This window comes from Coenobita brevimanus, chromosome 48, assembly GCF_032717465.1.
Source record: "Coenobita brevimanus isolate Jiangsu-jjx chromosome 48, ASM3271746v2, whole genome shotgun sequence".
Lineage (NCBI taxonomy): Eukaryota > Metazoa > Arthropoda > Malacostraca > Decapoda > Coenobitidae > Coenobita > Coenobita brevimanus.
In genome coordinates this window covers 21,271,066-21,287,425 of record NC_137001.1, presented here as the reverse complement: position 1 = coordinate 21,287,425, position 16,360 = coordinate 21,271,066, and the positions used below count along the sequence as shown (strand labels likewise).

At 43.7% G+C, this 16,360-nt stretch overlaps 1 protein-coding gene across 1 annotated transcript in view; it reads right to left on the bottom strand.

Annotated features, from left to right (window-relative positions):
• LOC145399322 (uncharacterized) overlaps positions 1 to 85 on the bottom strand; it is a 960-nt gene extending 875 nt beyond the window's left edge. The window contains exon 1 of the mRNA XM_080271981.1: positions 1 to 85. This exon is cut by the window's left edge and continues 875 nt beyond it. Within this exon, the coding sequence (XP_080128107.1) occupies positions 1 to 85 (85 nt within the window).
• Positions 86 to 16,360: the final 16,275 nt, after the last annotated feature.

Below are 16,360 nucleotides of genomic sequence, written 5' to 3'. Positions count from 1 at the left end.
CAATGCTTGCGTACCGAAATCCTATTTTCTTCATAACTTTTCTTAAAGTTTCACGGCCGCCGGGGTAAGAGAGGTTACTCTTCATTTCTGCGTGCATTTTTTCAAGGGTAGGGATTTCTTTTCTGTCATAGAAATTTAAAACAGTTCTGCGTAACACATCTTCATTGAAGTTATCAAAAAAGTCTGCAATTGGTTTTACACGTTGCCTTTTCTTGGGAGACGTAAATTCTGGAGAGTTGTTTTCTTCATTATCTCTTGCTTCTCTGCGTATTGCTTCAATCCTGCTCTTGCTAAGTCCTGTTGCTGCAGCTGTTCGATGAATTGCCCTTGAAACATCATAGAAAATTCCTCCGTACTTCTTCTCCTGCAGAAAATACTGGCTTACTTTGAAGGCCATTTCTTTGGCTTGACTATGTAGATGCGAGCGAGTTGGCGTAGCTGCCATTGTGTCTGCATCAACATAGAAAGTGAATAGTGGAAGCACGTGACAGAAGCTTAAATCTCCCTCCAATGGATTAACTCCCAGTATGGGCCTGGTGTTGCCGCTCGTGAGTGTTTTAACTTATTTATTTCTATTAAGAAAATAGCGTATGTTCTACTGATTCCTTCAAATTATATTATACACGTAATTGTTACATTACTTACCCAACTTAGAACTACCGTGAAAGTCGGTAAAAGTAACTACATTTTTTTTCAGCACCACTGTAAAATATGTATGCCACGTTTCTTTATTGATGTACAAGAGCCATATGCATTACAAGTTTACCTTCCTTTGATATGCTAGAATACTTACGTTTATATTGTACTAGTATGTGTGTACCTATCTGTGATGCCTATTACATATATAACAGAATCTACTCATCGCTCGTTTAGGAAGTATGGCATAGCTGCACCCAGCGCCAGACCCCACCCAAACCTTGGTTTTAGATTGGTGAGACTTATAGAGGCTTGGGAATGGTCATCCTTCTTTGGGACTGGCTGAATGAGAGCAAACTTCCACCAAGAAGGAAAGGTACAAGTTGATAGATAAAGGTGAAAGAGTTTGCCTAGGCAAGGTGTAAGCACAGAAGCACAGTTCTTGAGTACAACATGAGTGACTTCATCAGGCCTATATGCCTTATTAGTACTGAGGCCTGTGATGGCAGAAAATACATCAGCTGAAGATTTTAATGTCAGCCATGAGGAAGTCTGAGGGGGGGGGGAAGTGATGGAGGAACAGCACAGGAATCATCTAAGGTGGACTTGGAGGAGAAGTCTGAGCGAAAAGATCTCGTTTATCAGTAGAAGAAATAGCTACAGAACCATCAGAGTGAAAGAGAGAGGAGGGAAAGATGATGAGGTAAAGTTGTTAGAAAGGTTTCTTGCAAGGTGCCAGAAGAAGGGGGAAGAATTCGAGTTGGAGAGTTGAGAGCATTTAGTATGGATGAAATTATTTTTAGCAGAATGAAGAACAGACAGCAAAATTCCGGGCAGAAACATAAACAAGATGTGATTCAGGGGTGGGTTGGCTCTGGTTCCTTTTATAGGCCCTCTCCTTGTTGCGGACAACATTAGAACAAGTGTGATTAAACCAAGGCTTTCTTGCATTAGTCAAAGGATATGAGAAAGGAATGTATGCTTCCATGCCCGAGAAAATAACCTTCGTAATGTGCAAGGCACACTCAGTTGACTCCCGGCCATGGAAGCAATAATCATTCCATGGAAAATCAAAGAAGTACTGCCTAAGGGCCTCCCAATCTGCGGCTCCAAAGTGCCGCAGTCAACGTTTCTTTGGAGGGTCCACAAGCCGTACTGGAGCGACAGGACAGGTTAAGGTAATAAGGTTGTGATTGGAGGAGCCCAATGGAAATGAAAGATGAACAGTGTAAGCAGAAGGATTAGTTGTAAGGAAGAGGTCAAGTATGTTGGAGCTCTCTCCAGGGTGGGCAGGGATACAGGTAGGGTTCTGTACAAGCTGCTCTAGGTCAAGGATGGAAAAGATGTAGGCTTGTTCACCAGGTGGATCAGTGAAAGAAGAGGAGAGCCAAAGGTGGTGGTGAACATTGAAATCTCCTAGAATGGAGATTTCAGAGAAAGGAGGAATGGATAGAATGTGTTCCATCGTACAAGTAAGATAGTCAAAGAATTTTTCATAGTCAGTACAATTAGGGGATAAGTAAACAGCGCAGATATAGTTAGTCAGAGAATGACAGGAAAGCCAAAGCCAGAGTGTAGAGAATTCAGAAGAATCGAGTTCAGGAACACAAGAGCAAGATAACTTGTTGTGTATCTATACACAACAGCCACCTTTGGCTTTGAAATGAGTAAAGTAGGAGGATACAGAAAAGGGTTTGCTGTCAGTTGCCTCAGACAGCTGAGTCTCAGGAAAAGATGGTGAGGTTTAGAGGAGAAGGCCGTTTTACCCCTGTCCTTGGGGTGTACGGGGACTTGGCAGTATCCTGATTGGAGGTCCAAGATGGAGAACCAGGATGCTCCATATAGGGAGTCAAGAGAGTCGTCTATCCTGGGGAGGGCGTCGAGCTGCGAGAGAGCGACAACTCTGCCCATGGAAGGCATGAAAGCCTGTCTCACAATTTGTGAGAACTGGTCCCATGTCAGTTCTGGGACGACTTTTGGTGTGACAGTGGGGATTATTTTTTCCAGGCTAGGTAATGTGACTGCAATTTTCTCCTTGTCCGAGTCAAACCCTATGTCTAAGAGGGCTTTAATCATATCTAAATACATATCAATGTCACATTGGTCCGGGTTGAATTTTGGCAACTGAATGTGCGGTTTGGCTGGCATTGTGCAAGTTTTCCTTTATCGTTCCTCCGTGCTTTATTCGGATCCAGAACCACCGCTTGCCACCAGTGTTATGCTGAGTGTTTTTAGGTCGACTTCTCGTCCTAAAAACACTAGCGACTGAGCGGGGTCCTCTTTCCGGACCGGAAGTAAAGCACCAACAAAGGAACAGGACATAAAAACCAGGCAGTATACCTTAACACATCTATTGCCTTAATTCTACACCGTTACAATACAACACAGAGTAATATTTGATATACAGGAGACAGGGACACAGTTAGCCTTTAACACCACAATGCACAGTCACACTTAACACACGATATAATACATGTATACCAATGTCTTTAGTTATATATGGAGATACCCGTATTTCATTTAAAGCCAAAACATATACTCACTTGGAAACAAGGGGAATAAACAAGGTTAAGAGTCCGTGGGGGAAATACTATTATAAAGAAGACAGGGTGCGGATCGCGACACTTGACACAGTCACCTAGTCGCGGCGGCACTTCACATTGGCTTTTGATTCTCCCGCGCACCCTGGTCTCCGTTCACAATTACTGAAAGTTCTTTTATTCTGGGGCTTGTACAATTACTCTAACTTCTCTTATTGATGGTCCAAGTACTTTTCTATTCTGCCGGGTATGGAGTTCTTTTAGGTTAATAACAGTTGTCACTGGTTTTACATTAGCCTCACTCGGTCAGCTCGTTCAGTCCCACCCCAATTCTGGTGATGGTTGTCCCGCCTGCAAGGTCGTTGGCGTTCTTCGGTCACCTGGTGTCGGGGCAGTTGCGGGGAAAAGGGGCTCAGGTCAGTAGTGTCTCGGTGACCCTCTTGACCTGGGTCACTAGTCCTCCCCCTGTTGTGTCCTCCTGGGGTGGTGGTGTGGTGGGGGCCGGGTGGTGGGGTGGGGGGTGGCGGTGTGGGTGGTTCGGCGGCGGGCATTATATATATATATATATATATATATATATATATATATATATATATATATATAGTCACTGGCGTAGTTACCCCAGTAGCGAATGGGTGAAATAGAAATAGGATGATAATGAAAGGAGAGAGAAGCGAGCCCCAATAACAGTAAATCTTTTTCTTATCAGTTTTGCTGTCTGTAAGGGTAAAACCAAGCGGTCACTTTTGCCTTCTCAACTGATAACACATCAGATGTTTTTCTCACAAATTACGCAGAAAGTTCCTCTTGTCCTTGAACTGTGGGTGTGACATAATGTGGGAGGAGCAAAGTAGGGATGTTTGCCAATTAGAAGCCTAAATGGCACTTTCGTCACGTTCTTGATGGCATGCAATTGGTTCTGTGTGGAGTGTATGAGGCCCTCATTGGTAGCAGGTGCCTCTATTGTTTCTGTATGGATGGAGATTATTTTTAAGACAGCCTAGTGGTTAATTAGCTGAGAAAGGCGGAGTAAGTCTCCTTTATAAGCTCCAGGAAAGTGTGAAGAGACAGATTTTTATCTCATTTTGTACACGCATCTCTGTACACATTTAGTCATTTGTACACATTTGTACACATTTACTGTCACGTTACACTTTTGTCACATTGTGTTGCACTTTTCCCCAACACTACTCAATACGTGACTTTGATTACAAAACACACTGTGTACCATTTAACATTTTTGGTTCACTCCTCCATTTACACTAGTGTGTGATTTATATCTGGATTTAACCTTCGAAGTCTCCACGTTTCCTCGAGCTTTGTGAGTACTTAGCTTCCACTGAGTGTATTCTGGTTAGGTAAGAAATAACTTGTTTTATATTTTGTATCCTGAGGCCTATATGAATCCTCCCTTTTGTAAAACGAACCCTGGTTTCTTCTTTGGTTGTGTATGTTATAGTGTACAGTAAAGTTAAGTTAGTTTTCTTAAACTTTATCTTATCCCTTTTGGTGCTTAATTAAGGGTTAAGAGTGCACCGTAATATACACCCCCATAACAATATATATTCGTTTACTGCTTTAATTCCCTAAATATAGCTTTGCATGTGGCTTCAAAATGCTCGCTCACCACCCCACCCATGTGGGGAGGTTGGAGTAGGGGGGCCCCTAAATAGCCTAATCCCCCCCCCCTCCAAAGAAAAAAAAAAACGAAAATTGAAATGACGCCCCTGTGTTTTTTTCAGCATCAGATGTGTAGGCCATGGATCTCACACTCACCAGTTAATCCCTTTTTATAATTACTCTTATTTCTTTTGTAATTTCCTCTTTTTTTTTTTTTTTTTCTAAAGATGCTGGTGGTGGTGTGGTGTAGGACATTCTGGAGGAAGAGTCTGGTGCTGTGTACACCCATGTGCAATATTTCTCTGCCAGTATCCTGCTGGGTGTAGTGATGAAAGGTGTGTGTAATGTGTGTAAGTGATAGTAATATTAAGGTGACAGCAAAAGAGTATAAGAAGGAAGGATACTGATGTTTCGTTTGTTTCATTTCGTTTTGTTTATAAAGGATCCAATATGCTTGTATGCGTCAGCCTTGGTCACCTAATGGCGGCTGTCCATGCTGCTTGATCTCTGGCAGCCTCCCTGTTCAGTCCCTTATCCCTGATGCTGAGGGAAAAATAAATATATGGAGAACATGACACATTGGCAGGTGACTGTGGGTAAAATTTTACCTGTGGCTGTACATGTCTGAATAACCAAGAGGTGATGTAGTGACTAGAGGAGTTATGTACATGTAACGCTGTACTGTGCTACCCTCCCTGAAGTGCCATCGAGTACATCAGTCAACCATCAGCCCTACACACTATCTATCTATTGCCAGAAGCCTTAACCCTGCAAGGGATGGCCTCAAACAAATCTCCTCCATGTCGCCCTGACCCCCACCATTCCTCTGCCTTCCCTCCAGCTCACACCCCTACCTCTCTTATAGCCCTCCACTCCATCCCTCCATCTCATCCTCTGCCTCCCCCTCCCTCTCCTCCCCTCCACCTCACTCACACTTTCCTCGTTAGTCTCTCGCTCTTCCCACACATCTCACAGGAAACACTCTGCTCATTTTCCCATATCATCAGTAATTTTCCTCAGTTTTATTTATTTATTTTTCTTTAGTTAAATATTTCACATCACATAATATTCTTTTCTGTCTCACAGCTCATGGAAAATACTCTTCTCAGACATTTTTCCGTATAATTTTTCCTCTGTTTACTGTTACCCCTGATATTATTCATTTCTGTCTGACAATTCACTACAGTACCTTCAAACATTTGTGTTGTGCCTGAAGTCTTGTGTTTCATGCTGTGTTGCTGCTGAACAAACTGATATTCCACCTTTGAGGCTTGAATGGGTAGGCTAAGGAAATATTTGTCCATTTACAGTATCTTTGTATAGCCAGGCGCCATAATCCCGAAAGGGGTGGCCGTTTGTCTTTGAGTTAGTGCTTTTATGAGGAAATATTTGTGCTTTTTGATACACAGTGCATTATGCAGATCCATTACGGCAAGTGGCGGTGTTGGATGGGAGAGAGAGAGAGATTAGAGTCTGAATTCTTTATTGTCTGTAACATTTCAGGCTACACCTTCTGAAGAGGGGTTCTGTGCAGCCTAAGACGTTAGAGAAAATAAAGAATTCAAGATGTAACCTGTGTCTCACCCACCCAACATTTCAACAGTGCATTATGTCATCTGATTTGCCATCTTCATGCATTTCTGTTGTGCTTTAAGTCGTTGTTTAGTGTGGGATAAAAAAAAAAAACGCCTTTGTGCGTTGAAAGGACTGACGTCATAAATATGTTGCTGTTTACACTAAGGCGCGTTGTTTTCCATCTCACACTGCCAGGTTCATACGTCTCTGCTTTAAGTCTTAGGCCGGTACTCTTGCTGGTTGAGGAAGCTCCCTGACACCTTTTTCTAAGTGATTTGTTTTTGTTTATTATGTACTCGTCTTCTGTGTTATATAAATCAGCTCCCTAATACAGTTTTCTAAGTGATTATTTTTGTTTGTTATGCAGTCGTCTTTTGCGTTACATAAATCAGCTCCCTAACACCTTTTTCTAAGTGATTTATTTATTGTGCAGTCGTCTTCTGTGTTACATAAATCCTTCCCTGCCATAGTCTGCGTAAATAATGTACAAAAAAATATTAACTGGCCACACTCAAAAATAATTTGCAAAGGAAAAGGTGCCAGGGAGCTTTATTAACAACTGACAATGCAGACCTTCTTGTGTGGGTGTGGGATGGGCCAAGGACCTGCGTGAGGCTGAACTAGGTAGGTTAAGAACATTGATGCTTTATATTTGCTTTCACTGTAAGGGTCTCAGTTAGCTGGCATTAATATATCTATCTCTGTCTATCTATATATCTGTGTATCTATCTACAGCCAGACGCCATAATCCCATAAGCGGTGGCTGATTGTCGTTGAGTTAGTTATTTTACGGGGAGGGGCACTAACACTCCTCCAACCCACTTCTTGACACGTAGTGAACACGTACGGGTTGGTTATATGGTTACCACCCAGCGCTGTAAATGGTGTCCTCTCTTACAGGAAACGATTAGGCTTGTCACTCAATGTAAAGCCACCTGAGAAGGAAAGAAGAGTAAGAAAACGTGACAGGAAAGATGGGAGCAATAGGAAGAGAGTAGGGCAGACAGAAAAAGAATGAAAAAAGTGAAGGACGAAGTAGGCAGCACTACATCAAGTGAGTGGATGATGATCGCCATCAGCTGTATCACAATAATATAAAAAATAATTCCCAGGAACGGCATAGCATCAAAGTGAAAAATAAAAAGAAACAAAAACTCCAATATTTTTCAGACGCCTGTGAAGGGTATCTAAGTGCCATGCTATTAAAACTGAAGAAATGATATGGACACGACCCAGGTTTGTTATGGTTATGTTTGAAGCCTGTGATGATGCTGCAGGACATGGGATATTTCCGTGTCGTTGCTGACTGCACTACGCCCTTGTTTTAGGAAGAGGATGCATATAACACAAGAAATCCATATATAACAATGTATGATATATTGAATCATTTATAACATGGATTCAGTGGGGATAATGTACACACAACTGAGTAAAAATTTAGTAACTGTACTCCCAAGAAAGTTAAAAATTAGTTTACTGTACACCCAACAGTTAATAATTAGTTTACTGTACACCCAACAATGGTTAAAATTAGTTTACTGTACACCCAACAAAGGTTAAAATTAGTTTACAAGTCGCCTAAACAGGTAGTTACTTCATTGTTCATCACTTTCTGCTTTCACTCCAACACCACACCGATGTTTCATCATTGACATTATCACACTTATCTGTCTGTCTGTCTGTTGCCAGATGCCTTATTCCCGTAAGGGGTGGGCACAAACAAATCGCTTCCATATCACCCTGTCCCCTGCCATTTCACTTCCCTACCCCCAGCCACTCCTCGCTCTTTCATATACCTTTCCACTCCATCCCTCCACCTCATCCCCGGCCTCCACCTCACTCACATACACACTCCTCGTTAGACTCTTGCTCTCCATCCTCTCCACAGGGCCAAATCACCTCAATGTATTTCTCCATACACTTTCTATCACATCCACATCCACTAACACACCTGATAGTGACAAAAAGAAAAGCCATCTCTGAATAAACCAATGACTAAACTTGCATGTTGGTGAGCATGTGGTTGAAAATAGTAATCGTACATCGTCCACTGAGGCTTCATACAATATCTTAACGATCAGGTAAGCAAAAATGTGAATGTTTATCGAAAAAGTTCCTGAATTCTTATAGTGTAGAAGTGATTCATGGCATACCAGCACATCGTAAAACAAGGATTAGCCATACACTCAGTAATGTGTGTGTGTGTGTGTGTGTGTGTGTGTGTGTAAGGAAGAAGGAAGTCAAGGCCAGAAACCCACAAAGTTCTCCCCTCCAAGAAAAAACAAAAACAAGATAACAGTGCCAAATTCAAGATCTTTTCATCAAACAAAACGTGCAACAGCCAGGGCCAAATGCCACCAAGAGACAATGACAGGCTAAACTTCATAGGCTTGCTGACATTTCCACTCACTCATTTTTACCAGTAACGGGTGGAAGAATTCAGAGGAAGGTGCGACTGGAGTGTATTGGTGTTGTGAGGGGTAGATTGAGATGGTTTGGGAGGAAGGATGGGACTGGAGTGTATTGGTGCTGTGATGAGGAGGGATAGATTGAGATGGTTTGGGAGGAAGGATGGACTGGAGTGTATTGGTGTTGTGATGAGGAGAGGTAGATTGAGATGGTTTGGGAGGAACGATGGGACTGGAGTGTATTGGTGCTGTGATGAGGAGGGGTAGATTGAGATGGTTTGGGCATGTGGAGAGGATGGGAAATATCCATTCGGTGCAGAAAGCGTGAGGTGTGAACATTCGGGGTAGGGATGTGAACGGCAGGCCGAATAATACGTATGATGAGGTCATTGAGTGTGACCTCAGGGATAAGGGACTGAATAGGGAGGCTGCAAGAGATCGAGCAGCATGGAAAGCCGCCATTAGGTGACAAGGCTGATGCATGTCGGCACGTTGAAGCCTTTATAAAAGATATAAATGAATAAGGGATGCTTAAAACTGTGGTGTCAATAACAATGACAAAACATGGCCATCGTCTAGACCAAATATCGGATGTTTTGTCCTTCACGGTAAAAGAGCTAGAGATGGAGAGTCACTCAGTTTTTGTGTTTATAATTTAGTTGCTAATCTTATGTGCTGTTTTTATGGTATGATTTATTTGTATGCTTATTTGTTACTGTAACCCCTTCGGTACAATGATTCTTTTTGTACTTTGTTTACACTAGCACCGGTGAGTCTCCTTGGTTACTAGTGTTGCTGTGTTGATGATCCATAGTTGTGAGGAAGGAATGAGTCTCCTTGGTTACTAGTGTTGCTTGTGTGTTAACCCGCTGCATGCCAGTGTCGTTTTAAAATGGTCTGACGTAATTCTGCGGTTAGTGCCAGTGCCGATATAAAACAGCTTAAATTTCAAAAATTCATTGTGGCCACATTTTTCAAGATACGCACGCAAAAACTGGTGTGCTTGTAGGGCGGTCAGGCCCATACACCCACGCGCTTCCTCCTCACGCTTGCCCTGCCTCACTCTGCCCGTGTCTATCATACAGTGCAGTAATGTTTCGCCGCGGTCTCTCAGACGAGGAGATTCAGGAGCTCCTGAAGGTCCCTTACATGGGGGAAAGTGACGTGGAAGACGACGTGCATGATAAAGACTACGTCCAACTTGATGAGGAGAGTAGTAGTGACGAGGAAATTCCCTCACCACGTAAATCAAGGTATGTGGGGTATGCTAGGGCAACACATGGAAGGAGGCCACCTGCACGTCGTTGCCTTGCACATTGTGACGATGAGGAGGAGGGCTAGGAGGAAGGTAGTTCTGTTCTTCAGGGGTGGTTGGGGAAGCCTAGGATTTCCCTACGTGGGGAGGAAGGTGTGAGGAGGAAGAGGGGCCGATTTCAGAAAGTTCCATTGTTGAGGGAGAGTGAGTCATCTCGCCCGCGTTCTCCCTCGACCCCATGTGACCCAGCTCAGCCTAGCACCTCAGGACAAAGTGTTCCCCCATTCCCCACACCCAGCACCTCACGTGAAAATGTTCCCCCATTCCCCACGCTTCCCCACGGCCCGAGAACGACGGAGGCGACGATGATGAAGATGATGAGCACACGATGTGGGAGTGGAAGGACGGGAATGACTTTGTCCCACAGATTCACCCGTTCACCCACGAGAATGTGGCTAGGTGTACTGTTCCTGAGCTCACCCCTAGCTCAAGTAGGCTGCAGCTTTTTAGAAACTATTTCCCAGTGGACTTTGTATTGATAATTGTTGCCCTTACCAACGCCTTTGCAGCATTTGAGCGTGGGGAAACGACAGACCCCACACAGCCGATTGTTTGAACCAGACGTGACGCTAGATGAAGTGTACTTGCTCCTAGCACTTGTTCTTTTGATGGGGATAATGAAAAAAAAAAATCAGCTTCCTTCCTATTGGACTGTGGATCCAGTAATGGTGACACCATTTTTTGGCAAGGTGATGGGGAGGAATAGATTTCAATACATCCTGAGCCGCCTACATTTTTTTGACACCCTTGACCCAGCTAACGCTAACAACACGGACAGGATGAGGAGGATACGTCTAGTTTTTGATCACCTGCGAGAGAAATTCCGTACCTCCTTCTCTCCATACCGAGACCTCATCAAGGATGAGAGTCTTGTGCTATGGAGAGGTAATATCGCATTCCGACAGTATATCCCCAGAAAAAGACACAGGTTTGGCTTCAAAATCTTCGTGATGTGCAACTGTAAGACAGGGTATGTGCAGGACATAGTCCTGTACACAGGTGTTCAGACGGACATCACAGAAGGTAGACGCTTGGGACTCTCAGGGGCTGTGGTAAAGACGATAATCGAGGAATACCTTCATCGTGGGCACGTCCTGTACCTGAACAACTGGTACACAAGCCCCCTTCTCGCCAGGTACCTTCACCTGCAGGAAACTGGTCTGTGCGGCACCGTAAAGAAGAACCGTCGGCACATGGTGAAGGTGGGGAGGAAGCTTCAGAAAAACGAGGGTGTTTTTTACAAGGCTAATAATATCCTCGCCATAGCATGGCACCACAACCTCAAAGTCTTCCTCCTCTCGTCTGTTCATCGGCCCCTTGTACACCGCACAGACAGCATAGATTACAGGGCAGAAGGGCGGCGCCACGTCTAGAAACCAGAACCTGTCTTGGCCTACAATGTGAATATGCGACAGTTGGATCAATCGGACGCCGTGATTTCCAGCGTGGACTGTGCCAGGCCCACGATGAAGTGGTATAAGAAATTATTCTTCCACCTCCTCGAGATCGCGGTCCTCAACCTTCACTATCTCCACGCACATACCACTGGAATCCAGGAGACCTTGGAGGGATATATTCGTGAGCTGGTGCGGGAGATACTGGGGGAATATGGGGAAGAGAGAAGTGCTGCTCGCCACCGCCACACTGCCGCCACACCTATCCGCCTCCGCTAGACACTTCCCCAGGATCGTCCCTCCAAGTGCAACGCGTCAAAATCCCCAGCGGAGGTGTCACGTGTGTGTAAACAGCACTGTAAGGCCACGTACCCAGGGGAAGGACTAGGTATATGTGTGCAGAGTGTGACGTAGGACTGTGTATATTCCCATGCTTTGAGGAATACCACACTCTCCCTAACTATTGCGTAACAATAGTGTGGTAATCTTGAGCGACAAAAAGACAACTAAAAAGTGTTGTAAGTACAGAAAAGGACGCGCAGAAAGTGTTATAAGTACTGCACACAGTGAAGGCATGTTGAAAATATTTTCTCGGAAGTGTAAGGACTGTACGTAGTAGTCAAGTTTTACGTAAGTTCTCGTAAATGTAAGATGATGTATTCACAGTGAGACGCTCAGAAATACTCTCATAATCTCTGCGTATACTAAAAGCATGTTGTAAATAATTTATCGTAAGTGAAAGGGCTGTACAATGTGAAGTGAAATCAAGTTGTGCATATTTTCTCGTACCTGTAAGACAATGCATTCATAGTGAGAGAGATACGTATACTGTGACAGGTGTTGAAGTATTAATTTATCTGCGGAAAAAAGACACTTTGTTTATGAAATCCTATGAAAAAAAAAAAAAAAAAAAAAAATTGAGTGTACATTCCTATACCTTCCCCGAGTCACGTTGGCAAGAATACCTGAGTTTACCTTGCACAGAAAACGGGTTTTCTCTCACCTCTGCTGGGGATTTCGGCACACACACACACGTGAAGGAGGGCGGTGGGACTACAGAAAACGCACGTCTGACCTCCGGTGAATTTTTTCATGGTGATATTCGTTTTTTTACACATCATAATCTATTATTTTAGCCCCCCCCAAAAAAAAAAAAAAATCGAAAATTGGCCGGCACGGGGGTGACACACAGGGCTAAAAGTGTCCAGCACGCGGCGGGTTAATGATCCAAAGTGATGATGAAGGAATGAGTCTCCTTGGTTACTATTTGTGTTCATGATCCAAAGGGATGAAGAAGGAATGAGTCTCCTTGGTTACTAGTCACACCTTCCCATACTCCAACACCTCTAACTATATTCTTTTCACTTTAACTTGCCCTAAAATTGACACCTTTCCATTGGTGAATGCGTAGCCACAACAGGAGACTGACATATTATAACCCAAGTCACAAAGACGTGCTGTGGAAGGGTGTAGAACCATAGCACTGTCCAGCTCCTTAACACTTTTCCTTAGTGACTTATTTAGCTTAGTACACCTCACTGGCCTCTTTTGTGTTATATCAGTCCTTCCAATGTCACCATACTCTGCATAAATAACATACAAAAGGATATTAACTAGCCATATCTAGAAATAAATCGCTAAGGAACAGGTGTTAGGGGGGTTACAAAGAATCCTTCCAATGTCACCATACTCTGCACAGTGTACAAAAAGATATTAACTAGCCATATCCAGTAATAAATCGCCGAGGAAGAGGTGTTCGGGAGCTTCCTTACCGAACAAGACCAAGGTGTCATTTGAGTGATGGATGTGGCAGGAGTGTGGACTGGGTGGATGGGTGTGGGTCAGTTTGTTGCATTTAGTTTCCTGGAGAGACAGATGAGAGACGGGGGTGTGAGCTGGGGGGAGGGGGAGGGCAGCAAAGTAGAAGGGGACAGGGCGACATGGAGGGTAATAATCGTACTAATTTGCTGGAATTATTGTACCATTTTAACTGAAGTCCATCTTGCATACTTCTGAGTCCAAGGCCAGTAATATCATCAGTTAATGAAGCTCCTTAACACCTCTCCCTTTGTGATATATTTTTGGATATGGCTGGTCAATGTCACGAGGTTTTTATAATATCTGCTAAGTATTATTTGATTGATATTAATATTCAATAATATTAAGGAGCAGTGACAATGATTGTCTTGCTACATCAAGCAACGATTACTTTACGCTGACTTGTGCACAATTCTCTAAGAACGAGAATTTATAAACTTTCTCAACAGTACACAGCAGAGACTAATTACTCACAATTGCTGAATTACTGTACTGTTAGCCTCTGGAGAAAGTTACTTCACCCCTGACAATAAATAACTAATACTAATAATAATAATCAGGTCCTTGTTGATGCTTAACTCCTATGGCACAACGGATTTTAAGTTCATACAACAAGACTGGTCTAAGTACCAGTTATGAATAGTAAAACGTCTATGCAAGCTAGGAGCTATGTGGGAAATAAGCTTAATTATGGAGAAATGAAACAAGAGTTTACATTAAGCTCAAGGAAAAGAACTGTTAAATTTATTGATTACAAAAAAATAAATTTAACGTTACATTTCAAATCAAATCAATGAGACGCACTCACTCACTCACACAAAAGCTAAATTCTTACGCCTAGAAAAAAACACCTTAATTAAACTCTTAAGACTAGGAAAACAAAAGGAAATACTAAATGATGAATGCTTTGTATCACCAAGGGGTGGGAGTTTGGAGAAACTGATACTCTGTGGAGCTTGGGCGCTAGCTGAACTCTCACACTTCTGGAGCACAGGACCTCTCTCCATCAAAGCCACAACTAGACTGAATTCAAAATACATTGTATGGGCAGGACGCACAAGCCACTGGAAGAAGGCGTGGCTAACGGTTGAGGCAAGCAGAGGCGAACAATAAACAAACAATAGTATTGCTCAGTAGCGCACTTAGTGACGTGCATTAAATCGGTCACTTTTGAACAGTGACAAATGTTTTGAAAAGTATACCCCGAAATGGAGAGAGAAACGGTTAACTGAGCGATACACAGTGAGTTTTCCACTAATAGTTCATGGCTTCTCACAAAAGGGGAATGTCGCGAATTTGATTCGTGACATTACGCCCCTACAAAATTAAATTTTTTCCTTATGGGGAAAAATTTGTGGATATATATATATATGTACACATCCTATGTCATTCACACAAGATTCACACTGTGGTGTGTGTGCTATCCTGCTACAGGAGAAAGTCGCAGTCGCCAGTGAGCGAAAAAACCCTCGTATTTACGTTAATAGAAACAAGCTTGAGAGAAAAACTCCGTGACGACGGTGAAAATCCTGTACTCAGGTCAAACTGAGCGAAAATTCGCTACATTTACACTGACAACTAATTGTTGTGTAGCGTGGTGTATGTAATACACGGTGTAGGTGTGACAGTTGTAGTGTAACTGTACCTACGTGTAAAATGACACAGTAAATAATATGGCGAGGACGAAGGCAGAGGAGAAGAGGCGGCAGCATGTGGCAGACGATCAGCTGGTCCGCACAGCAAAACTGCTACACCCATTGCTGAACCTGCAAAACCAATTAAGGTGGAGCATCAAAAGTGTCAGTGAGACAAAATTCTTATTAAGTTACAATTACTCTGCCTAGCAATCAGTACATGCTACGAAAAATATGCTCTGGCCGAAAAATACAAGTGACAGCCTAAGCTTCGTACATTCGAGGTCGCCATTAATTATAGCACACGATCAGGGTCGGCAAGTTGAGAATCCTTGTGCAAACTCGGGTCTTCCATAGCCTCGAACTGCACACGGGTCCTCAACCTGCGCCCTAACCTACAGTACTTATATTAGTATCGGGGAGCTGAGAATCCTTGTGCAAACTTGGGTCTTCCATAGCCTCAAGTCGCCTCTGCGGAGTTCTCACTTCCCCCTTAACCTACAGTACTTATATTAGTATCGGGGAGCTGAGAATCCTTGTGCAAACTCGGGTCTTCCATAGCCTCAAGTCGCCTCTGCGGAATTCTCACTTCCCCCTTAACCTACAGTACTTATATTAGTATCGGGGAGCTGAGAATCCTTGTGCAAACTTGGGTCTTCCATAGCCTGAAGTCGCCTCTCAACTTCCCCCTTAACTTACGGTACATAATATGTATGTACAGGTCCTGGACATAATGTGTCCTGTGGGGCCAACAAGTGAGACGTCAGGTCTACACTCACTTCACCACTATCCTGTCTCTCAACTGACTCAGAGATTACAGGTGTGGTTACGAACGGCACAGGAAGGGCATGTCCCTGATTAGTGGTGTTACTTTGACACACGCTGCAGGAACGGACAAAACTATCTATGTCTCGTCCCATCCCTGGCCAGAAAAAGTCAGCTCGGATACGGCCCTGGGTCTTCCTTTTGCCCATGTGACCTCCTGAGGCTGAACAATGACCCCATTGTAACACTGCTAGGCGGTACTTGGCGGGAACGACAAACTGCAGTCGAACCTCGCCCTCGGGTGTTCGTGACTCACGGTAGAGCCGTCCTTGTTTACGAAGGAACTTGGCTCGACCTCCCCGTGAATACTTAATCACTCGACCCTTTTGTTTGTTCCGCACGGTAGCAAGTGTCGGGTCAGAATGTTGTTCTTGTACAACAAGTTGACTACACATCAGATCTTGCGGCGATTCAATGATCACTGGGGTGACACAGTCTGGAGCCTCAGCCATGGCTCGTGTTACCGCAGCAGCCGAAGTCTGAGTAGCGTCATCGGAGCAACTATCCTTGACTCCATTAATATTTCCAATGATGAGGTCAAATAAAGGTTCTGGCATGACAACTGCAAGTGTCGTACCAGTATAAAATGGAGATG